Source organism: Crinia signifera, chromosome 12, assembly GCF_055691185.1.
Source record: "Crinia signifera chromosome 12, ASM5569118v1, whole genome shotgun sequence".
In the NCBI taxonomy this organism is placed as follows: domain Eukaryota; kingdom Metazoa; phylum Chordata; class Amphibia; order Anura; family Myobatrachidae; genus Crinia; species Crinia signifera.
In genome coordinates this window covers 10,812,109-10,836,805 of record NC_139228.1, presented here as the reverse complement: position 1 = coordinate 10,836,805, position 24,697 = coordinate 10,812,109, and the positions used below count along the sequence as shown (strand labels likewise).

General features: G+C 48.2%; 1 protein-coding gene across 6 annotated transcripts in view; it reads right to left on the bottom strand.

Moving 5' to 3' along the window:
• Nucleotides 1-4,206: 4,206 nt before the first annotated feature.
• Nucleotides 4,207-24,697, bottom strand: part of LOC146050148 (death-associated protein kinase 2-like) — an 85,350-nt gene continuing 64,859 nt past the window's right edge. For 4 of the 6 annotated variants that reach the window (XM_083167000.1, XM_083167002.1, XM_083167004.1 and 1 more), the window contains 9 exons: nt 17,234-17,372; nt 14,796-14,925; nt 14,480-14,528; nt 13,711-13,737; nt 13,317-13,469; nt 12,536-12,581; nt 10,330-10,419; nt 9,805-9,900; nt 4,207-4,954 (listed from right to left, as the gene is read on the bottom strand). In XM_083167000.1, the coding sequence (XP_083023126.1) occupies nt 4,874-4,954; nt 9,805-9,900; nt 10,330-10,419; nt 12,536-12,581; nt 13,317-13,469; nt 13,711-13,737; nt 14,480-14,528; nt 14,796-14,925; nt 17,234-17,372 (811 nt within the window). In that variant the 3' untranslated portion in view covers nt 4,207-4,873. The remainder of the gene's footprint in view (nt 4,955-9,804; nt 9,901-10,329; nt 10,420-12,535; nt 12,582-13,316; nt 13,470-13,710; nt 13,738-14,479; nt 14,529-14,795; nt 14,926-17,233; nt 17,373-24,697) is intronic. The other 2 variants (XM_083167001.1, XM_083167003.1) reach the window with 1 other exon arrangement.

Here is a 24,697-nt window from a genome sequence, read left to right as displayed (position 1 = left end):
CCATAATTGTACCCATGCCAAAACCACTTACTATGCCGAGCACCTCATCAAACAACTGATAATGCACGCTGCAATAGTCATAGGGGATAGCGTCATTGATGGATGCCCCGTGGGGGTGAGACAGGTGCTGAATTAGTCTATATTTGCCCGTTACTTTTTTAGGCACTACCCTCAGCAGGGAGAAGCACATACCGTGCAGCGGGTCCACCTCGAAAGGTCCAGCCATCCTTCCTTAATCGACTTCCGCCCGCACCTTTTGTCTCACCACCTCAGGGAAATCCCGCGCTGACTTAAGATTCCTGTTGGAGGTGACACTAACTGACTCGGGTATTGGTAAACTGAACCCGTAAAGAAAACCGTCTAACAAAAACTGTGCGTCGGGCCTGTTAGGGTAACCGGCTAATCTGTGGGCCAATTCTTCCACAACGATAGGAGAGGGGGTCTTATTTACTGCTAGTGTTGGCGTCACCCTGAATGCCTTGCTGCGCAGAGGCCTTACAGGACTTCACAGGGTGACCCACCCCGCACACCCGGCATTCATGACGGAAACGGCATTTTGCACACTTCCCTTTGCGCCGGGTCTAGCCCCTGGAAAGGACCTCGAGCCAAATTTGTACATGCTTACATCCCATGGGCATGATCTTGGACCCCTTGTGCGTGAGACAAAATTTTTTGTCGTAGTCACGCCATGCGTAGCCCCTATAGGCCATGAACGTCTCGTTAACTAGAAAAAGGTAACGAACAACGTTCATGTGTTCCTCGGGCCTGCTGCTGAGATAGCGGGAGGAAAATATCAAGAACCCTTTCAGCCAATTGTGAAAACTCTTAAACGCGTTTTCCCCATTGCCTGCAGACTTCTTGGCCTGTAATTTAGCTTTCAGTTCTTTAGACACATCCCACTCAAATGTCACTCTCTCTGCCAGTTATATCTGTACCCCCCCCCCCCCCCTCTCCCTATACAGCCATACTGTAGAAGAAAATTCCTTCCATATTCTCTTCTGCCATCCGTCAGCCTAATACAGTGTTTTTCAACCACTGTACCGTGGCACACTAGTGTGCCTTGAGCTGTTCTCAAGTGTGCCCCCAGATCTAGAGATGCCCAAACCAGTTTACAGCCACCAACAGTTCAACTGTTATTTACTGATTATTTCATGTAAAGGGCCAATGTATTTTATTTTTGGGTACTTGTGTACTAGCACGGCTAGGGTGTCCACCTCATCCCTTTAATTCCGGACACATATTAATTACACAGGTTCTGTGGCTGTTTAAAAAAAAAACTGTTGAAATGGAGTCTTGAAGTCAGCCAGCCACAGAACCTGTGTAATTAATATGTGTCCGGAATTAAAGGGATGAGGTGGTAACACTAAGCACGGCGCCCATCGCATTGCAGGAGAAGCCCAGAGAGGAGTGAAAGGGGGCAGGACGAGGCTGACATGACCAAGCCCCGCCCCCATGAAGCATCCGCTGCAATTTGCGGATCCGCAGATTGGGGGAGGGGCTAAAATGATGTCATTGCCTCCCGTGCACCCACGAAAATCTGAAATTTTATGCAGCGGGTAAGGGGGGTGCTGGGGCTGCGAGGAAAGGCGGGAGACTTGCCCACCTTCCTGGGGGGCCGGGAGGGGGACCTGATTTGCAGGAGCCTCCCGGCCATTCCGGGAGGGTAGGCAAGTATGGTTTATATGCACAGTTATCGTGGCCAATCCTAATGCCGGGCAGCATCTGGACGGGTGCTCAGACGCTGCCCGGCTTCCTTCTCCTGTCCCCGGCAGCAGTGTGGCTCTGCGCAGCATCACTAGGTCAGAGGCCACGCTGTGCAGGCTGCCTCGTCCTGGGCGTGCTGCCCTCCCTTCTCATCAGCCCGCCCTCCTAACGGCTGCATCACCCGCCCACCTCCTGGCTTCACCACCTGTTCGGCTCCCCTGGATTTACCGCCCACCTACCAACCCATCCGGCTCCTGCCTTCACCGCCCACCCTCCCTGCTGCACCATACTGCACATTTACGTAAATATGCAGGGCAGCAGGGGTGGGTTTTTTTTATTAGGGAAGCCAATACCGTGATCGGGCATTTTTCAATCCCAAATTCCAGGATTGCAAAAATGCCCCGGGATTGGCATTCTTATATGCAGTGTCTCTGACCAGGTAAATACAGAGCGCGGATAGAACATCTAACGGACACAGAGGAAACTCTGAGAAAACAGCCAATTACAGGCACCATAGAGTTATTGGATCTACAGTATGGGTATAATGACCTCTAGTGGTGGGAAGGTACTTATGTAAAATATGTATGACTGCCTAGAGCAGTGGTCCCCAAACTTTTTTCAATCAGGGCACCATTAAGTATCAGAACATTTTTCACGGCACCCCTAGCCCAAATGTTTCTAATTAAAGAAAATAATGCCACGGTACACAGTTTGGGAACCACTAGCCTAGAGCACAAGTTCTCAACCTTGGTCCTCAGGACCCCACACAGTGCCGGTTTTCCAGGTCTGTGGATCTTTTAAAATGTGTCAGTGAGTAATTAATGCACCTATCCGGTGACCTGGAAAATGTAAACTGTGTGGGGTCCTGAGGACCGAGGTTGAGAATCCCTGGCCTAGAGAAATGGTGTGCAGATGAAGAACACCTAATTTATTATCAATAGACCTAGACTGTAAGCTCTTCAGGGCAGTGTCTCCATCCTAATTATTCATGTATTGGGTCCTGCTCTGCCCTTATTGGCTGTACAGTGAGACTATAGGAATGGTCAGAAGATCAAAGGGGACCATGGGACTTTTATTCTGTGATAGGAAGACTCGGGAGCAGAAAGGGGACATTAGAATGTGTTGTAGTCCATGAACCAGAAGGTGCTGATGTTGCAGTTCAATCCACATTGACCAGAGAGGAGAACAGCGCTCAAATAAATCTGTAAATGGCCTAAAAAGAAAAATCCTTATTCACAAAGGAGACAATAATTAGGGATTAGCGAACGGACTGGTTAGAGAAAAGAAAATCTGCTGATTCTCTGACTCTCTCCAAGGATTAATCTGTCTCCAAAGTCTATTGAAGAATACAAAGGAACGTCAATAGAATCCTTTCCTGTAGCTGAAGAAGCAGCAGCTCTCTTCTAACCTCTCACGAGCAGGACCCTCTGCCTCACGTGCTTTCCTGTTCTTACTTAAACAATCCTTGATGGCACCACATGCTGCGGTTTCTGCCCCCCTGGTCCCAGTGTCCCCTGCTGATGCAGCTATGGTTATGTGCCCAGTACTTGTCCTCTATTGTATTCTGCTGTAAGTCACTGTCTTGCTCATTCATTTATGTACTGTGTAATTGGGCGCTGCAGATCCCTTCTGGCACCATGTAATTAAAGGGTCACCTTTATCCATGAACACCATCATCATCACCAACAGCTAGTGTGAAGGCTCCATGGAACTACAGGTTATGGGACACACACCGTGACAGTGACAGGCCACTGGGTGGTGCGGTTTATGTGCACTGGCAAGAATCCGCAGGCCGCACGTATAAATCATCTTTTTTTATTCCTCCCACCTGTTGTATAACCAGTCTGCTCATTTATCCTATGATCACTATAGGATTGTTAAAGGAAATAATGTAAAAAAAAAAAAGAAGAAATAACTTACCAGCACATAGGCACAGGGATCATCAGCGGAGAGAAAGCCCAGACACAAAATACTAATACACTAAGGGCCTTATTCTAGTTCACTCTTAGAGGCAAATTCCTTCTCATGTGCACTGCAGGGGGGTAGATGTAACAGAGCAGAGAGAGTAATGTGCAGAGAGAATTAGATTTGTGTGAGTTATTTTGTTTCTGTGCAGGGAAAATACTGACTGCTTTAATTCTACACTGCAATATAGATCTCACTTTGAAGGAAAACCCCACCCAAATGTAACTCTCTCTCTGCACATGTTACATCTGCCCCACCTGCAGTGCACATGGTTTTGTCCATTTGAGAAGGAATTTGCTTCTAAGAGTGAACTAGAATAAGGCCCTAAATCACAAGTGAACAATAAATAATCTACATCCTTACATTAGTTAAACAACTATATAAAAGTTATTTTAACAGAATAGAATACATCCTGTAGTTGCAAAACACAATAACAAGAACAATAAAACAAACAAAAACGAACAATGAAACAAACAAAAACAAATAAAAAGCAAAAACAAACATTGAATAGTTGTTAAATAATAACACAACGCAACATACTCAAAAAGATATTTATTATAAAAAAACTTTGTGCCATGATTAAAAAGAAAAAAAATGCACCTTTCACATAAAAATATGTTTTTAACCCATCAAATCCAAAAAGAATTAACACAACTAAAACAAACCATAAACAAGACAAGTCGCCACAAATTATGGCCATGTTGGGTTTTTTTTTTTTTTTGTGGCCGGCAGTTATAATAAAATGACTGTGGAAGGTACGAGGCTCACCTACCTACCTACCTACCTACCTCTCTTTTTTGGTTTCCATTTAAAAAAAATATATATGACCGTGCAGTCTCACAAGATAGCAATATATGTATAGTGGTAAAGTAAAAAGCACTCAATAGAACATCTTCATATCAAGGCAAGACTGGTCGGCTGCCATGGCGGAATGATACTATTTTGGGAGTCCGTTTGGCAGCAGAGGGTTTAGCCATGCGACATGCTGGTGCACAGTAATGTCAGATAATACTCCCTGTCACATGCATGTGGATCAGTTTGCTGGGGGGGCTACGCCGTGATGTTACAGAGCCCCCCCATACCTCCCCTAGCAGCGATGTATACCCGGGTTTGGGTGCCGGTTGCACTTGTTCTTTTTCAGTACTGCAGGAATGGGAGGGAAGGGCTGCACATGCTCAAGGATGGAGGGATCGTCCGTTTCGGCTCAGGAGCAGCTGCTTAACCGCCGCCGTAGAAGGGAGACTGGCTTTGTCTTCTCGTCTTCCTGGTCACTCTCGCACTGCCGCTGGAGGGGACACAGGGGAGCAGCGGGTGAGGTTTAATGCAAGGTGAAGAAATACAGAACATGCATCTTACGGAGATCTGACGCTTAGAGATCATTGCTCCACCTGCTGCCTATCATTTCCTCACCGCCACCCTGTACTGCCACTTCCCATGTACTGCCACTTCCCATGTACCGCCACCCTGTACTGCCACTTCCCATGTACTGCCACTTCCCATGTACCGCCACCCTGTACTGCCACTTCCCATGTACTGCCACTTCCCATGTATTGCCACTTCCCATGTACTGCCACTTCCCATGTACTGCCACTTCCCATGTACTGCCACTTCCCATGTATTGCCACTTCCCATGTACTGCCACTTCCCATGTACCGCCACTTCCCATGTACCGCCACTTCCCATGTACTGCCACTTCCCCATGTACTGCCACTTGCCATGTATTGCCACTTCCCATGTACTGCCACTTCCCATGTACTGCCACTTCCCATGTACCGCCACTTCCCATGTACCGCCACTTCCCATGTACCGCCACTTCCCCATGTACTGCCACTTCCCATGTATTGCCACTTCCCATGTACTGCCACTTCCCATGTACTGCCACTTCCCATGTACCGCCACCCTGTACTGCCACTTCCCATGTACCGCCACCCTGTACTGCCACTTCCCATGTACTGCCACTTCCCATGTACCGCCACCCTGTACTGCCACTTCCCATGTACTGCCACTTCCCATGTACCGCCACCCTGTACTGCCACTTCCCATATACTGCCACTTCCCATGTACCGCCACCCTGTACTGCCACTTCCCATGTACTGCCACTTCCCATGTACCGCCACCCTGTACTGCCACTTCCCATGTATTGCCACTTCCCATGTACTGCCACTTCCCATGTACCGCCACCCTGTACTGCCACTTCCCATGTACTGCCACTTCCCATGTACTGCCACTTCCCATGTACGGCCACTTCCCATGTACCGCCACCCTGTACTGCCACTTCCCATGTACTGCCACTTCCCATGTACCGCCACCCTGTACTGCCACTTCCCATGTACTGCCACTTCCCATGTACTGCCACTTCCCATGTACCGCCACCCTGTACTGCCACTTCCCATGTACTGCCACTTCCCATGTACTGCCACTTCCCATGTACCGCCACCCTGTACTGCCACTTCCCATGTACTGCCACTTCCCATGTACTGCCACTTCCCATGTACCGCCACCCTGTACTGCCACTTCCCATGTACTGCCACTTCCCATGTACTGCCACTTCCCATGTACTGCCACTTCCCATGTACTGCCACTTCCCATGTACTGCCACTTCCCATGTATTGCCACTTCCCATGTACTGCCACTTCCCATGTACTGCCACTTCCCATGTACCGCCACCCTGTACTGCCACTTCCCATGTACTGCCACTTCCCATGTACTGCCACTTCCCATGTACCGCCACCCTGTACTGCCACTTCCCATGTACTGCCACTTCCCATGTACTGCCACTTCCCATGTATTGCCACTTCCCATGTACTGCCACTTCCCATGTACTGCCACTTCCCATGTACTGCCACTTCCCATGTATTGCCACTTCCCATGTACCGCCACTTCCCATGTACCGCCACTTCCCATGTACCGCCACTTCCCCATGTACTGCCACTTCCCCATGTACTGCCACTTCCCATGTACTGCCACTTGCCATGTATTGCCACTTCCCATGTACTGCCACTTCCCATGTATTGCCACTTCCCATGTACTGCCACTTCCCATGTACCGCCACTTCCCATGTACTGCCACTTCCCCATGTACTGCCACTTCCCATGTACTGCCACTTGCCATGTATTGCCACTTCCCATGTACTGCCACTTCCCATGTACTGCCACTTCCCATGTACCGCCACCCTGTACTGCCACTTCCCATGTACCGCCACCCTGTACTGCCACTTCCCATGTACTGCCACTTCCCATGTACCGCCACCCTGTACTGCCACTTCCCATGTACTGCCACTTCCCATGTACCGCCACCCTGTACTGCCACTTCCCATGTACTGCCACTTCCCATGTACCGCCACCCTGTACTGCCACTTCCCATGTACTGCCACTTCCCATGTAGCGCCAATTCCCATGTACTGCCACTTCCCATGTACCGCCACCCTGTACTGCCACTTCCCATGTACTGCCACTTCCCATGTACTGCCACTTCCCATGTACTGCCACTTCCCATGTACCGCCACCCTGTACTGCCACTTCCCATGTACTGCCACTTCCCATGTACTGCCACTTCCCATGTACCGCCACCCTGTACTGCCACTTCCCATGTACTGCCACTTCCCATGTATTGCCACTTCCCATGTACTGCCACTTCCCATGTACTGCCACTTCCCATGTATTGCCACTTCCCATGTACTGCCACTTCCCATGTACCGCCACTTCCCATGTACCGCCACTTCCCATGTACTGCCACTTCCCATGTATTGCCACTTCCCCATGTACTGCCACTTCCCCATGTACTGCCACTTGCCATGTATTGCCACTTCCCATGTACTGCCACTTCCCATGTACCGCCACTTCCCATGTACCGCCACTTCCCATGTACCGCCACTCTGTACTGCCACTTCCCATGTACCGCCACCCTGTACTGCCACTTTCCATGTACCGCCACCCTGTACTGCCACTTCCCATGTACTGCCACTTCCCATGTACCGCCACCCTGTACTGCCACTTCCCATGTACTGCCACTTCCCATGTACCGCCACCCTGTACTGCCACTTCCCATGTACTGCCACTTCCCATGTACCGCCACCCTTTACTGCCACTTCCCATGTACTGCCACTTCCCATGTACTGCCACTTCCCATGTACCGCCACCCTGTACTGCCACTTCCCATGTACCGCCACCCTGTACTGCCACTTCCCATGTACTGCCACTTCCCATGTACTGCCACTTCCCATGTACTGCCACTTCCCATGTACTGCCACTTGCCATGTATTGCCACTTCCCATGTACTGCCACTTCCCATGTACCGCCACTTCCCATGTACCGCCACCCTGTACTGCCACTTCCCATGTACCGCCACCCTGTACTGCCACTTCCCATGTACCGCCACCCTGTACTGCCACTTCCCATGTACTGCCACTTCCCATGTACCGCCACCCTGTACTGCCACTTCCCATGTACTGCCACTTCCCATGTACCGCCACCCTGTACTGCCACTTCCCATGTACTGCCACTTCCCATGTACCGCCACCCTGTACTGCCACTTCCCATGTACTGCCACTTCCCATGTACCGCCACCCTGTACTGCCACTTCCCATGTACCGCCACCCTGTACTGCCACTTCCCATGTACTGCCACTTCCCATGTACTGCCACTTCCCATGTACTGCCACTTCCCATGTACTGCCACTTCCCATGTACTGCCACTTCCCATGTACTGCCACTTCCCATGTACCGCCACCCTGTACTGCCACTTCCCATGTACTGCCACTTCCCATGTACCGCCACCCTGTACTGCCACTTCCCATGTACTGCCACTTCCCATGTACCGCCACCCTGTACTGCCACTTCCCATGTACTGCCACTTCCCATGTACTGCCACTTCCCATGTACCGCCACCCTGTACTGCCACTTCCCATGTACTGCCACTTCCCATGTACCGCCACCCTGTACTGCCACTTCCCATGTACCGCCACCCTGTACTGCCACTTCCCATGTACTGCCACTTCCCATGTACCGCCACTTCCCATGTACCGCCACTTCCCATGTACCGCCACCCTGTACTGCCACTTCCCATGTACTGCCACTTCCCATGTACTGCCACTTCCCATGTACCGCCACCCTGTACTGCCACTTCCCATGTACTGCCACTTCCCATGTACCGCCACTTCCCATGTACCACCACCCTGTACTGCCACTTCCCATGTACCGCCACTTCCCATGTACCGCCACCCTGTACTGCCACTTCCCATGTACTGCCACCCTGTACTGCCACTTCCCATGTACTGCCACTTCCCATGTACTGCCACTTCCCATGTACCGCCACTTCCCATGTACTGCCACTTCCCATGTACCGCCACCCTGTACTGCCACTTCCCATGTACTGCCACTTCCCATGTACTGCCACTTCCCATGTACTGCCACTTCCCATTAACATGCGCCACAGTCAAAAGGTCCACCCCAAAAAGTTGACATTCAGTGGATCGAAAGGTTCAAAAGGTCAACCGGGTCAAAAGATTGACACAGAAAAGGCCGACAGGGCCAAAAGGTCGACATGAAAAACTTAGGCACGTCAATAGGGTTGACATGAATTTTCACCTTTTGGGGGGGGGGGGGGGACAATGTCGACAACTGTTGACATGGACCCCCAATTAGTTTATCCTGTTCCGTCGCATGGCTCACTTCTCTCCTCATGCATCGGGCGGGCTCAGTACCTTGGTACGCTTGGCACACTATTATATTCATGCCGACACGTATGGTGAAGGACGAGCAAGCCGTTTAAAAAAAAAAAACATGAAAAACTCATGTAGACCTTTTTCATAATGACCTTTGACCCTGTTGACTAATTTGCATGTCAACCTTTTGGGGTAAACCTATTGAGTGTCTATCGAGACAATGTGGATCTATCAACCGGAACCAAATATAACCTACCCCCTCCCCTAAGTGCCCGCCCCCATAGTGCCTAACGCTAACCCTCCAGCCTAACGCTGACGCTCCCCACATGGATGCTGGCAGTTGGGATTCTGGTGCCGGCATCCTCGCGATGTTGGAATTCTGGCACCAGTCTCCTGATGTCGGCACTGTGACGTCGGTATGAAGAACAGATCCCGCTACATCGTAATGATCTACATGATGTAAATATCTGTTACCTCGTTACTCACCAGCTCCTCCTCGTTGTTCACCGGCTTACACAGCGGCTTCATGCGGCAGAGCCGGTTACAGGCCGACACCATGTTGTACGAGAGCTGGAGGAGAGAGGAGAAAAGAATTAGCGGCAGCGCACCACCCTGGCACCTCGCCAAATACTACACAGCGGTGACCCCTTAATGCAGCCCCAGGGAAACCTAGAAGGGGGTGAGGACTGTATCCTCGTGTCCAGATTCTGAATTAGAACCCTAATAAAAATCGACCCTCGTGTCATTATTTATATATTAATAGAGGATGGCCCCCCAGCGTCTCTGATATGAGCAGGGTGTAAGTGGCGACATCCGACCCGTTACCCCCTATAGTAGGTGACCTGTAGGCAGCTCAGCCCTTAGAACGTGTCAGCATCTGCTCTACAGATCAAACCAATACACAGAATAGAGAATAATACATGGACCCTATCAGTTATTGTATGCGCTGTGGAAATTAATACTTTACACCTTAATCAGGGCTGATTCCCCGGACCTCACCTTCCACTTCCGCCTGGCATTGAACTTTTTGAAGTTCTTCATATTGATCGAGGATCTGCTTCTGTTCACGGCCTGTTTCCTGTTCAATGGCTGCAAAGAGGCAGAAACTTCTGTTCAGGTTATACAGTAGCTACTTTCACACTGCGCTAAAGCCCCACCTGCTGGTTGGGTGACGGCACTGCATTTCCTGAAATCATTAAATTATTTCTAGAAGGTGATTTTTGGCGACGATCCCATTTTCTCCCTTCATCTTTAAACTTTAACATGGTACCTCAATTATCGATATTGGTTCTCCCCTTCTGACGAATTGTTAATTTACAAACGACCATTGCATTGGTTGTTTACAAATTGACTTTGGCGCATTAAGCTCAAACTTCCTGCTGCCGCGGATCCGCTCCGTGTATGAAAAACGTGGCGGATTTCATGCGCTCATAAGACGAACAGACACGGGCACATCACCGCCAGTGCTGATTATACCAGACCGCTGTGCATTCTCTATCCGCACCCACCTGACAGTTTAGCTACTTAGAGCTCCTGCAGCTCAGCCTTGCTGTAGGAAGCGCACACGCGACATGCGGCCCCACTCCGAGGCCGGACGCTGACCCGTCTGGCCGCAGAGCTCCAGCAGGACAAGCACAAGCGGACCTCAGTACACGCCCGATAACTGCCCACCCACCCATGCCACATCCCTGCTTGCAAAGCCGCAGCTGGGGACAATGACAGAAGGTCGACACAAGCTACAGGTCGACTTGAACATGGTCGTCTCTGAAAATGTTGAGCCAAGTTTTTTTCTATTTAAACCGACTTGGTTCATACTTAACATCCAAGTGGACATAGAGTTAAATTATAAAAGTGTGCAAAGTGCAGCGAGGCACCGTGCCTGAAACAGAGGGGCGCAGAACCCTTATACGGGGTTTATGTCAACATAGACACCCAAAAAAGTGAAAAACTTGTGTCAACGTTTTCAGTGTCAACCATGTGCATGTCAGCCTTTACCTTGTGTCAAACTTTTGTTACCATCGACCTAGAGTACGTCAATCATTCTTAAGTGTCAACCCAGTCACCGTCAACCATTAGTGGTCGACCTAGACATGGCCTCTCATCTATACTGTAACCGGTGGGAAAGGGAGTTCCAGAGATGGGAGCAGCGCAAGAGAAGTCTTGAACAGTGGCGTAACAATAGCCTCGCAGACCCCGCGGTCAAGGGAGGCGCTAGTAAGTATGGGCGCCGGGGTATGTGGGGTCTATGGATGAACTGCACTGTTGCCGGGGCCCGGGACTAACCTTAACCCTCAGCTCGCCGCCGCCGGGACCCGCAGATCTACTTGTCTGTGGTCCCGGCTCTCCTTCTGGCAGGCTCCTGTTAATGAAAAATAGCCCACACAAAATGTCCGCCCCCTTACAGTAGACACAGGATGCTAGAGGCGGTGGCCTCCTCTAGGGGGCAGCCATCTTGTGAGGGTCATTTTCATTAGCAGGAACCAGCCCCAGGAGGAGAGCCGGGACAGCAGACAAGTAGATCTGTGGGTCCCAGCCACAGACCCAGCGGCGGCGGTAAGCAGCGGGGTAAGGCAGGGTTGGGGGTTGTGGATGGGGGGGGGGTCGACGGGCTTTATTTCTACAGGGGGGGGGGTAGAAATTTTACAGTTACGACACTGGTCTTGAAGGCGGCAGCAGCGAGAGGCGGTAATGAGAGGCGATTGGGAAGGGCAGTAGTGACATGGTCAGACATGTATGAAGCTTGGGCGAGAAGCTGGAAGGCTTGGGGAGCGAGGGTGCAGAACAAGAAGAGCGATGGGAGAAAAAGATTATTCTCACTGCCGCGTTTGGGACTGATTGTAAGGCAGAGATATGAGGAGGCCGGATAGCAGGAGAGTGCAGCAGGCCAGGTGTGTACTGATGTTTAATGCAGGCTTGGTACATACAGCATCACCGTATCTGTGTATGAACACATCATGAACAGTGGACTCTAGATGAGCTGGGGTGGACTGCATGATATTGTTCCATGTCTGAGGCTGAGTGGCCGGTAGAAGCCGCAAATTATCTGTAAAATCATTCATTTTGCTGTTACCTCACCTGATGCAATGTAGTACCCTCTTCCTGCCAGCAGGCGGCGCAATGCACTCGTGAGTCACATGCTGATAAAACATTCCAAATGCGTGCAAGCTGCATAAATATATTATGTAGAAGACTGCAGATCACTAACCTTAATCCACGGGTGAATGAGACACTCTACCGCCGTCATCCTGTCACTATAGAGACCGAGAGGAAAAAACATTTACAACAGTCTGACAGATAACACTGTGAACAAGCGCTCTGCAGAGATTCGTGTAGGACGGGCAAAGAGAACGTGGACTGCACAGACGGGACTACAGGCCGGATTCACACCTGATAGCAAGGCTCCAATTATTGCAGATGGACAAAACCATACTGCGCTGCAGATGGGGCAGATGTAACACGTGCAGTTTAAAAATATATATATCCTAATAGAGAATAAGTCTACAAGTATTAGTATACATCTACGTCCGGCACATAAATTACCGGTGAAGCACAGAGTGTGCATTGTGAATAGAAGTGATGTTGCCCATAGCAACCACATTCTGTCTATCATTTCCTAGGATACAATAGAGAAAACCTCAGATCTGATTGGTGGCTATCGGCTCTATGGAGCACCATTCATTTTTAAAACCCACAGAAGATTCAGGGCCAGATGTACTAAGCTTCTTAATGTGATAAAACGGAGAGTGATAAACAACCAACCAATCAGCTGCTGCCTGACATTTTTCAAACACAACGTAACATAACAGGTAGGAGCTGATTGGCTGCCTGTTTGTCATTCTCCATTTTATCACTTTTTGAACCAATCAGTGCATAGCCACAGTGGGAGGAGCCAGTGAAATACTTCGCTGTATAGGAGGCAGGTGTCTCTTTGGTTTGAGCTTATGGCAAACACAGAGCCTGTCACGCCATAAGCCTGAATTACGTACCTGGGATTTTTAGCTAGCAGCTGCTGTATGAAGTCTTTGGCCATGTCACTGGTCTGTTTGAAGAAACGGTCGTCAAACTCGTAGGTCCCAGACACCACGTTTGTTAGCGTTTCAGGATCCGTTTCACCTTGGAATGGCGACAAGCCGCTGAGTCTGTAGGAAACACAGAGAATATTGAGGTCACGGCTCTGGCCACGTGTCCTGCATATACCGACACCCAATATAAGCGGCACATTGCAGACTGTACAAGACACTGTGATAAAATCATTAATGTCCATAGAAAAATGACCAGATTTCTAGTGAGGGAAAGGATTGCAAAGATGTTCCCTTATGTTAATTTCTTACTATTATGTTAGTAATCTTTTATGTAACAGTAGTAGAATGGTATACTTACAGAATATATGTAATCACACCGATACTCCTAAAAAAAAAAAATGAAGAGATTTTAAAGGCAACTATTTAAAGTATAATTCCATCTTTTGGGTGGCCAATTTTACAAACCAATTTCCAAAAACCTTACTTCCCCGGCCTCTTTTGACAACCCATTTCAGCCTCAGTGAAACATTTAATTAATCTGATAATGTGGGTGAATTTCTCAGCGCATTCTATAAATTAACCACAAGAGGGAGCCAGAGAGATGGAAAGTAATTTAACATTCTTCTTGATCATCTGACACTGGAGACAGTTTGTCATTTGTCTATATAGGATCAATTACACAAAAATGGAAGTGTATTATAGACCTGGGGAACGGCGTACATATATATTTTATAAGACAGGGACTTTTATCAAAGATGATTTTTTTTTCTGCATAACCAGTGGCTCTGGAGACCTAGAAGTGCCATTAAATCGTCACAATTAAAGCTATCAATATTAGCGCGATAAGATTTTGTAATGTGCAATGAGTTAGCAGTTCCTAGCTACTGAAGGCATCCTTTTTTTAATTCTGCACTCTCTGTTGGAACAATTACCCGTCTCTAAACTATCTACTTGTGAACTGTTGTAGAACTACATATCCCAGCATGCCGTGCCGCAGTTTGAGCCTGGCCAAATAGCAAAAATTGCCAGGAGGCATGCTGGTATGTCCACTGAACGCCCACCCATGGTCTACAGTATGCACGGTGACAGACGTGGCTGGAGGACAGGACACGATGAGGTGTACTTACCACATGTCTGTAGGTGGTCCCAGTGGTTCATAGTTTATAACTTCCGGAGCTATGAAATAAAAGACATCAAATTCATTTATGGTTTTTAACCGGTTGAAAAAATTCTAAAACCCCTCCCCACTTTCTGTTGGTGTTAACATGACCCCAGGTTTGGACCACAAAGCACATAGGTGACCCACCAGATCCACCAGCGCAAGTCTTGTATTCTACTCTAGGTCACCTAATTCCACGAGAAAGTAGATTTGTTCCCATCGTTTGGGGGGAATTAGGTGAGGGCTTACACGTCATATAAATATATATATATTTTCCCTCTTACCGATGTACTGAGGTGTTCCGCACAGGCTCTTAAACACTGCCCCATCTTCAATCTTCTGGGCCAAACCAAAGTCGATGATCTTAATCTTGGGGTGAGGGTCGTCCTTCTGTAGCAGCATAATGTTCTCTGGCTGTGCGGAAGAGACGGGACAGGGCGTGAATAGTAACCATTAGCCTTCATCAGGATGCTGTAGTGTGGTCCCCATCTCTCCCTGTACTACAGAATGGTCATCCCTTGGCTAATGATTGGTGGAAGCTCAATCATGTGATCCCATAAATCCACACCCCAAAATCTGTATCTACCATTCTGGAGCCTTATCTAGTAGGTGTAGCCGGCATCCTGGATGCCTCGTAATGGGGCAGATGCATCAATCCTTCTAAACAGGTCAGGTGGAGAAGTTTCCAATAGCAACCAATCAGATTCTTACTTTTATTAGATAGAATGTACTTTATCTAGGATAGCAAGAAGCTGATAGGATGAAATGGGTGACACCTCCAATTCTCCTCTTTGGTTGGTTTGTTAGAACTGCTCAAATGTGGGCAAAAGAGCAACACCCGGACTTCTAAGTATATGTACTAAACCTTGTAGAGAGATACAGTGGACAGATATAAAGTATCGGACAATCTGCCCCTAACTGTCATTTTTCAAACACTGCATGCAACATGGCAGTTATGAGCTGATTGACTGCTACTTTATCTCTGTCCACTTTATCTCTCTCCAAGGCGTAGTGCGTAGATTCCTTAGTGATTGACTAGAAGCTACAGCATAGATCAGTCTCTGTACCTAGACTCTGGCACTATCCCAGTCTAATGCAATTTTGTAGGTCTCCAAGAAAATGGCGGCAACCCCATTTCCCTGGTGATTTCTGCAGTGTTGTGGGTCAGGTAAGTATACTCTTCTAGTCCTTGATTTATGTCATACAGATGTGTCCTCATACACTGTGGCTTCAGTCACGCCAAACACCCACTCCCGAAAAGCCAGGTTCCAGGGAACTCAGCCGGGCCGAGCATCTTTCTCACCCCAAAAATCTTATTTGCACAAATAAATCTAACGGAAGCAGAAAAACATCTGTGCACGGATCAATTCCACGTGCGACATTTGTACATCTGCGTGCGACTGAGTCTAACTCTGATCATGAAGTGCTACAATGAAGCGGCCGCATAGTTTTTCCGATGTCAAGGAGCAGCTTGGTCGTATGGTAGGGAGTATGGAGTCTATGAGGGCATAGCTGTACAATGGTCATGCCAGGAGGAAACGCAGGGCGCCACCGGCACACAGCCTTAGTGCTATTAGAACAAGCCTCTATATAGAGAAAGCGGATCTGCTATCTGAGGTCAGCATTATGTATCACTGGCTCTTCCTCTCCACGATGGTCCATGGTCGTGTGAAAGGAACCTCGAATGACCAGGATTATAATGGAAGGAAAATGTAGAGATAAAACTCAGCATTCATGTAAATCCGCCGCTGCCTGTTACATGTCCCTAACTAAACACTGATGTCATTATTTATATGATGGGGTTGAGTCGCCACAGAGCGAGGACAGTCATTTGTGGTGCAGTCTGTGCTGCTCCTAAGGTGGCCCCTCAATCGTGTATAACCCCTATGGGGCCGCAAACTGGTATATACGAATTTGTGGTTAAAACTGTGTGACTAAGGAGTCTATGTACTAAACCTTAGAGAGACAGATAACATACCAGACATACAGCCCCTAACTGTAATGTTATAGTCGATGTTTGAAAAATGAAAGTTAGAGGCTGAACATATTCTGTTCTCTAGGAGTGTAAATGTATGTATCTCCCCCAGAGGGCTTCTGTCTCCAATATGTCTGCCATTCAGGGACGTGCAGTGAGGTAAATGGCTGAGGAGTCCCTGGCAAGTACCAGAGACAGATTTGCACACAATATATAAGCTGTGGGGTACATGCCGGCATTATACACATGTGCAGCAGTATACACTGCTGGAGATTCGATGAGTTTTGATGAGAGGCGCAGAAAAGGCAGCCAGGTGAGGCACTGCCTCACCTGCTATAGACTTTTTACTCCAGAGTTTTAACTATACAAAGGATTATAATAATAAAAATAAGATTTTTTTTTAGATATTCGTTGTATTTTTGACATATTTTATAAATTCAAAAACTCCGGAATATACTCTAGCATGACAGAAAAGGCTGTGCCTCACCTGCCTCACCCCACCACACACCACTGGCTGCCATTGTAACAGCGAGCATGCTCAGATTAAATGAAGTCAATGATCTAGTGATGTCACATATCATTGAATAAATAATTCTGTTTGATGTAATATATGATTACTTGGTCGACCTTATAATTCTGACTGCATAATACTTTCTGTTTTTAGTTAAATGTTTGTCCTCTGTTAAATCTTCATCTAATAAATTCTGCAGTTCCCTTGTATGCCCAGCTGGGGGCAGTAAATCTCACCTTGAGATCAAAGTGTGCAATATGCCTTGCGTGCATGTAGGCCACACCCCTCAGTATCTGCTCCAGGAACTCTATGGCCTCCTCTTCGGTCAGGGCTTCCTTCTCCGCTATGAAATCAAATAGTTCACCACCTCTTATCCTGCGTATACAATGGAGAACGGGCATAAATATTCCTCATGGCAGATTGGGTATATTTATCATCCCACAGCGGCAATCAGCCAGAAATTAGGTTACAGGACAAAAAATCCCACACAAAGCATAAAATGTACTTTGCAGCTCAACCTCAGTGTGAGGGTACGAGGTTCCTCTATCACTCAGACACCGAGCAGATGAAACCAAAATATGGTTTATTTTTATCACAGCACACGAAAGTAGATGAAGACAGGAAAAAGAGGCAAATGTAAATTGCAGAGTAGAAAGATATTCAGGTAGCAGGCCCAAACAGACAGTCCTTGTATAGTCACAGTCCCAGATCAGTTCCACAGGGCAAACTATCACTTAGCCCACAGCAGTGATAGCATATAAGTCCACACGATACCTAGACAGAGCATAACCTCTTAGTCCAGGACAGTCCATCAATTCTCTCCCTGGCTTGTGTGCGAGTCATTTTAAAAACTTCCAATTCCCACGCTTCTCCATACCATCAGTGGGCTTGCACTCAATCCCTATTGGTGGATTCAAGTCAGGTTTATCCCCCCTCCCAGGTACTGCTGCTGCCCATCTGCTTCTGCCCCCTGCTGGGGTCGGTTCCAGAAAGTCTGGAAGTGGCCAAGATATGCATAGCAGAGTCAACCCAAGATATAAAACACAGTCTGATTACATTATGTGGTGGTCACCCCCTGTGGACAACCCTCCTGTTGATAGTAGGGGAATTTGATCACCCCCTGTGGTGATTGTCCTTCAGCTATCCCCCTCATGTAAACAGCAGGAACAATAATCGGCTGATTACATTATGGGCTGATCACCCCCTGTGGTGGCCGGTTCCACAAAGTCTGCTAGAGCCCAGAGGTTTACAAAGAATTGTAAACCCCCCTGGGGAGATTGCCAATGGTACAATGCTTACATGAATAAAGTCCTGGGAAATACAGACATTACATTTGAGGTGGGATTATACAGCCTAATAATATATGATCTGGAACTACACACACATATAGGGAGTATATAGACATATATGGAGAACAAGAGGGTACCGACGGACTAAAATAGTACATTAATTACTACACCTAATAAAATATAGTAATTACAGATTTACAGTGAATCTGATAACCTCACATTCCTTCCCCTACTATTGTAGTCCCGGTACCCAGCTGTTCAGGAACCAATAACAACCTGGAATAGCGGGATGCAGAGCCGAGAATCTGGGGTTTGGATATACCACCTGAGTCCCACAGGGTGACATCATACCAAACCCATCTTGTAAAAGGCGGCTGGTTTGCAGAACCAGCAAGGGCATGATTACAGTCTAAGTCATACATTGGAACTAACAAGGGCTGTAGCAATTCCTCTTCTTCGGATTCTGGGTACCCCCCCTCTGCAACATTGTAACCTACTAATACTTTTGCCTCGGGCACAATGGGGCAGGGACCACTTTCCACCTCCCCCTCTTGCCCAAGGAACAGGGGCCAAACAGCAGGCCAATATAGGGGCTCTGGCCCTGGCACTTCCACCACCCCGTCATGTCCTTCCTCCCCCAAACCCAAACTAGGGGCATGGCACATTTCAGTCCAGCATTTGGTCTCAATGTCCAGGGCTGAGGAGGGACCCTCCATCACAAACAATTCCGCTGGTGGCTGCAGGACAGGCTGTGTCAGCTCTGTCCCCTTAAAAGCCAGATGCTCACCTGCAGCTACTTCTGCGCACACCTCCTTCTCCGCGATAGCCTCCTTCCCCAGCTGAGTATGCTGGGCAGCCCGAAACACGACGTCATCTGTGACTGGTGGGCTGGTGGCCTGGATGTTGTCGGATACTCCTCTAACCACGGCGATCTCTTCTTGGACGCAGTCCTCATAGATCCCCTGGCAGCAGGATAATAGCTCTGCATCTCCCACCTCAGCAAAAGGGAAGCAGTAGTGCAGCTCCTCCCTAGGATGGGGGAGAAGCAATTGCAAACGGTGCCTTTCATCACGCCCCCTGCGACACTGATCTTGCCATGCTGGGGTATCCAGGAGCCCCCGATCAATCGCCTCTTCCTCTGCCACCACGAAGCACTCCTCCAGACACTGCAATTGTTCCCACACACTCAACTGGGCACCGAAATGGAGGATCCAGGCTCGATAATCAGCAAATGCATTTGTAGGATCTCCCTGATCGTGAAGGATCTGCTGAAGGATTTCCCCGCGAGTGCAGGATTGGATGGGTATACCTCGCAGCTGACCTTCTGCTATCAGCTCCTCCATACTCATTTCTTCAAGGGCAGTTAGGGGCCCCCCTGACAACGACCCTTCTCTTGCGGTAACAATTAATTCTGTGGCAGACCCCTCGGTTGTCTGCCCAGATTGCAGTAGCCCCCTTCTAGACCTTTCCTCTGGTTCTATCTGGGGCATCAATTTATTCTGGACTTGTCCTTCAGCCTCAGAATATTGTCCTCTTTGTAGCATCTGGGTAACTGTAGCAATCACTTCCTCTGTAAATTCTACAAACTCTGGCTCTCCTAGCAGATTCCAAGAAGTGGCCTCACCTTTACAGTGCAGGAATGCATCCCCCAGGTAACACACTTTGTCCTGTATGCTGGATACTCTCCACCCGCTGACCATCTGCTGAGCGTCTTCCCAGTACTTCCAGATATACTGCATTTTCCTGACAATAAATAACAGATCCGGCTTCCCAGCCTGCCGATACACTGAAGAACCTCCATCCCTGAGCTCCTCTGCTACAGGGGTCTTGAGGCATCGATTTTCTTTCCTTGGAAACATTTTCCCTTTCACAGGACTGACACCTGCTCACTTGCTGAACATCACCTTATTGCATTTTCCGTTTCCTTACATATGGTCTGATCCTCTGTTCTCTGTGCTTTCTGTGCTCGATGGTTGGTGTCTGAATGATCCCACTGTCGCTGCCGCCAAATGTGAGGGTACGAGGTTCCTCTATCACTCAGACACCGAGCAGATGAAACCAAAATATGGTTTATTTTTATCACAGCACACGAAAGTAGATGAAGACAGGAAAAAGAGGCAAATGTAAATTGCAGAGTAGAAAGATATTCAGGTAGCAGGCCCAAACAGACAGTCCTTGTATAGTCACAGTCCCAGATCAGTTCCACAGGGCAAACTATCACTTAGCCCACAGCAGTGATAGCATATAAGTCCACACGATACCTAGACAGAGCATAACCTCTTAGTCCAGGACAGTCCATCAATTCTCTCCCTGGCTTGTGTGCGAGTCATTTTAAAAACTTCCAATTCCCACGCTTCTCCATACCATCAGTGGGCTTGCACTCAATCCCTATTGGTGGATTCAAGTCAGGTTTATCCCCCCTCCCAGGTACTGCTGCTGCCCATCTGCTTCTGCCCCCTGCTGGGGTCGGTTCCAGAAAGTCTGGAAGTGGCCAAGATATGCATAGCAGAGTCAACCCAAGATATAAAACACAGTCTGATTACATTATGTGGTGGTCACCCCCTGTGGACAACCCTCCTGTTGATAGTAGGGGAATTTGATCACCCCCTGTGGTGATTGTCCTTCAGCTATCCCCCTCATGTAAACAGCAGGAACAATAATCGGCTGATTACATTATGGGCTGATCACCCCCTGTGGTGGCCGGTTCCACAAAGTCTGCTAGAGCCCAGAGGTTTACAAAGAATTGTAAACCCCCCTGGGGAGATTGCCAATGGTACAATGCTTACATGAATAAAGTCCTGGGAAATACAGACATTACATTTGAGGTGGGATTATACAGCCTAATAATATATGATCTGGAACTACACACACATATAGGGAGTATATAGACATATATGGAGAACAAGAGGGTACCGACGGACTAAAATAGTACATTAATTACTACACCTAATAAAATATAGTAATTACAGATTTACAGTGAATCTGATAACCTCACACTCAGCTTCTCCCTCCACAATGCTTAACAGTCATACCCAGGATTAGAACCTGTGATCTGTCTCACTGGAGGCAGACACCTTACAGGTAGAGCTATTTTCTACAGCACAAGTGTGCGCTAAGTGTTCAGAGTAATTTCATTTAGCTATAATCTGCATGCTTCCTATGCAGGAGCAAATAGATACATCAGTAAGGTGTCTGCTTCCAGTGGGACAGGTCATGAATTCTAATACAGGGTGTGACACTTGCAAAAAATATGTTCAGAATAAAGAGACGTGTATGGTCCTGTTAGGAGGCGGAGTCAGCCACAGAAGTGATATTGACTGATTTAAATTAACAGAGTTACACCTCTGCCTCCAAGAGTTACGCCTCTGTTCCCCCGGCTGCTCTGATATAATGCAACGTAAGGAATGACTATGCACTATACACACACACACACGATGTACTGTAGTGAAATGTGAAGTGAAATTATTCATACAAATACCAAACAAGGGTCATTTTAGATAAAATGGTGTTTCTGGTCACGTACCGATGTTTGAATACACCATTCCCGTTACCTAGTAGACTGCAAAACAGTCACTTAATGTATGTTCCTCCTCACAGCTGTGACTTGACGTGTCAAGGAACTCAGGTGTGAGGACTAGATGTCACTATAATAACAAGAAAATAAAGGGTGGAGGTTTGGGCTGATTGGACACTGGGGTGTCAGATTGTAAGGCGTGGCGATACTGCGCCTTTATATCCCAGGAACGCATATTATGCATCACAGGAGGCTACACAAATAGTTATTATTATTTAGGAAAAATAAAAGGGGAAAACGAGATGCCGCCGACAGGCCAAACGCGTCACTATGACCATTAGACACTAACACAATGTGGTCTTCACAGCGCCAGGAACATAAACAGCGCATTATTCAGCACATTCCAACATTACACAGAGCATATTGTAATGAATTATTTGCAGCTACAAGATGTGTTCCCCCTTCCAAGTAATAACGCTGATTAATGGGCTACCCAAACAATAGCAGCTGTGCAGCCAGCCAACCAGCCAACCAGCCCAGCCTGTATTTATCGGACAGCTCGGACTGGGACTTACCCACTGTATAACCGAGACATAAACACGGAATGGACAGCTGGGATATAATAAGGCTGAAGATATGTAAACATGTCTGGGTCCGCCACGTAGCGATGTTCTGTAATGCCAGCCACTAATTGTACTAATCTGTGGGACATTAAGCCATAAATTACCAGATTAGGTTTGCACCTCTGCAAGGAATACAGTGTCCTGCTACCAGGGCCGTTTCTAGAGGCGGACAAGCCGTGCAGCAGCCCGGGGCGCGGCACGGCTTGTCCGCCTCTGAAACAGCCAGGGCGCCCGGCAGTCTAACCCCCCCGCCCGCAGCCGCAGCCGCTGCCGCTGTCTCCCCGGCCGCCCGACTCCACGCTGGAGAGGGGAGGGGAACGCATCGTGCGTTTCTCCGTCCCCTCGCCCACGTCACTGGGCTGCCGCTGTCAGCCAATAGGAGCTCGGGCGCGGGATAGGAGAGAAGCACGATGCGCTCCCCTCCCCTCTCCAAGTTAAGTTTGTTACTGGGGGCATATGTTTGTGACACTGGGGGGCATATATCTGTGGCACTGGGGGGCATATATCTGTGGCACTGTGGGCATATATCTGTGGCACTGGGGGCATATATCTGTGGCACTGGGGGCATATGTTTGTGACACTGGGGGGCATATATCTGTGGCACTGTGGGGCATATATCTGTGGCACTGGGGGCATATATCTGTGGCACTGGGGGCATATATCTGTGGCACTGGGGGCATATATCTGTGGCACTGGGGGCATATGTTTGTGACACTGGGGGGCATATATCTGTGGCACTGGGGGGCATATATCTGTGGCACTGGGGGCATATATCTGTGGCACTGGGGGCATATATCTGTGGCACTGGGGGCATATATCTGTGGCACTGTGGGGCATATGTGTGGCACTGTGGGGCATAATTGTGGCACTGTGGGGGCATATATTTGTGGCACTGGGGGCATATGTGTGGCACTGTGGGGGCATATATTTGTGGGACTGTGGGGGCATATATTTGTGTCACTGTGGGGGCATATATTTGTGTCACTGTGGGGGCATATATTTGTGTCACTGTGGGGGCATATGTGTGGCACTGTGGGGGCATATATGTGGCACTGTGGGGTATATATTTGTGGCGCTGTGGGGGCATATCTGGCACTGTGGGGGCATATTAGTAAACAGCATCGGTTGTGCGGCAGCGGCACATGGGGCATAATGTGTAATGGGCATTACGATGTGGGGAGTATTGTGTAATTGCCATCACAGTGTGTGGTCTAATGGGCATCTTGGTGTGCGGTGTAATGTGTAATTGTCATCACGGTGTGCGGCGTAATATGTAATCGTCATCACAGTGTACGGCGTAATGTGTAATTGGCATCACAGATAAATAGTGTATAATGATTTAAGTAGCCTGTCATTGTGAGGCGTACTAGGTCATTGTGTGGCCTTCAGCCAGCCAACTTAAGTGCGGGAGGACAATAACAATTCCTGCAGCAACCAATGTCTGGTCTTGCAGGTTGCAAAAGTGTGATATAAGGTAATTGTTTTCCTGCTAGACCACGCCTTACATTAAGCCACACCCCTTTTAATATCAAGCCACACCCCCTATTTCGGCGCGCGCCTTCGGCGCGCGAAATTACTATAATACCATGCTATGTATTGGGGGGGGGGGGGGGGGGCGCATTTTTATTTCTTCGCCCTGGGAGCTAAATTGTCTAGAAACGGCCCTGCCTGCTACTGTTACCCCAAGATTTGGGATTTAATAATTTGAAAAATGCCAGGCATACACTGCGCTGAAGAAGTGCGCAAACGCGCAACAATAGCGTATGCAGCATTGATGGTTGTGTCGGATTGTTGCCTTTTAAATCCTAGATGTGACTGATTTATGATCTATGAATAATGATCTTAATATATATTGATTTTTCAAGAAAGATTATAAACTCTTTCATTGGGGAACCTGGGACAGAAAGGACTTTGTCTACATTAGATCCTATTGGAGAATAGCTGGATTCCTCTTCTTCTATCACCAGTTGCCCAGAATTAAATTCCCCAAAAGGGTACGCTGTACTGCAGGTGGGGTAGATGTAACCTGTGCATAGAGAGTTAGATTTGGGGGAGTTCTTTTGTTTCTGTGCAGGGTAAATACTGGCTGCTTTATTCTTACGCTGCAATTTAGATTTCAGTTTGAACAAACTCCACTCCAATGTAACTCTCTCTGCACAGGTTACATCTGCCCCGCCTGCAGTGCAGCATGGTTTTGCCCATTAAAGAAGGAGTTTGCTTTTGCAAACCAACCTGAATCACCCACTAAGAGCTCTTCTATCATTTTTAAAAAGT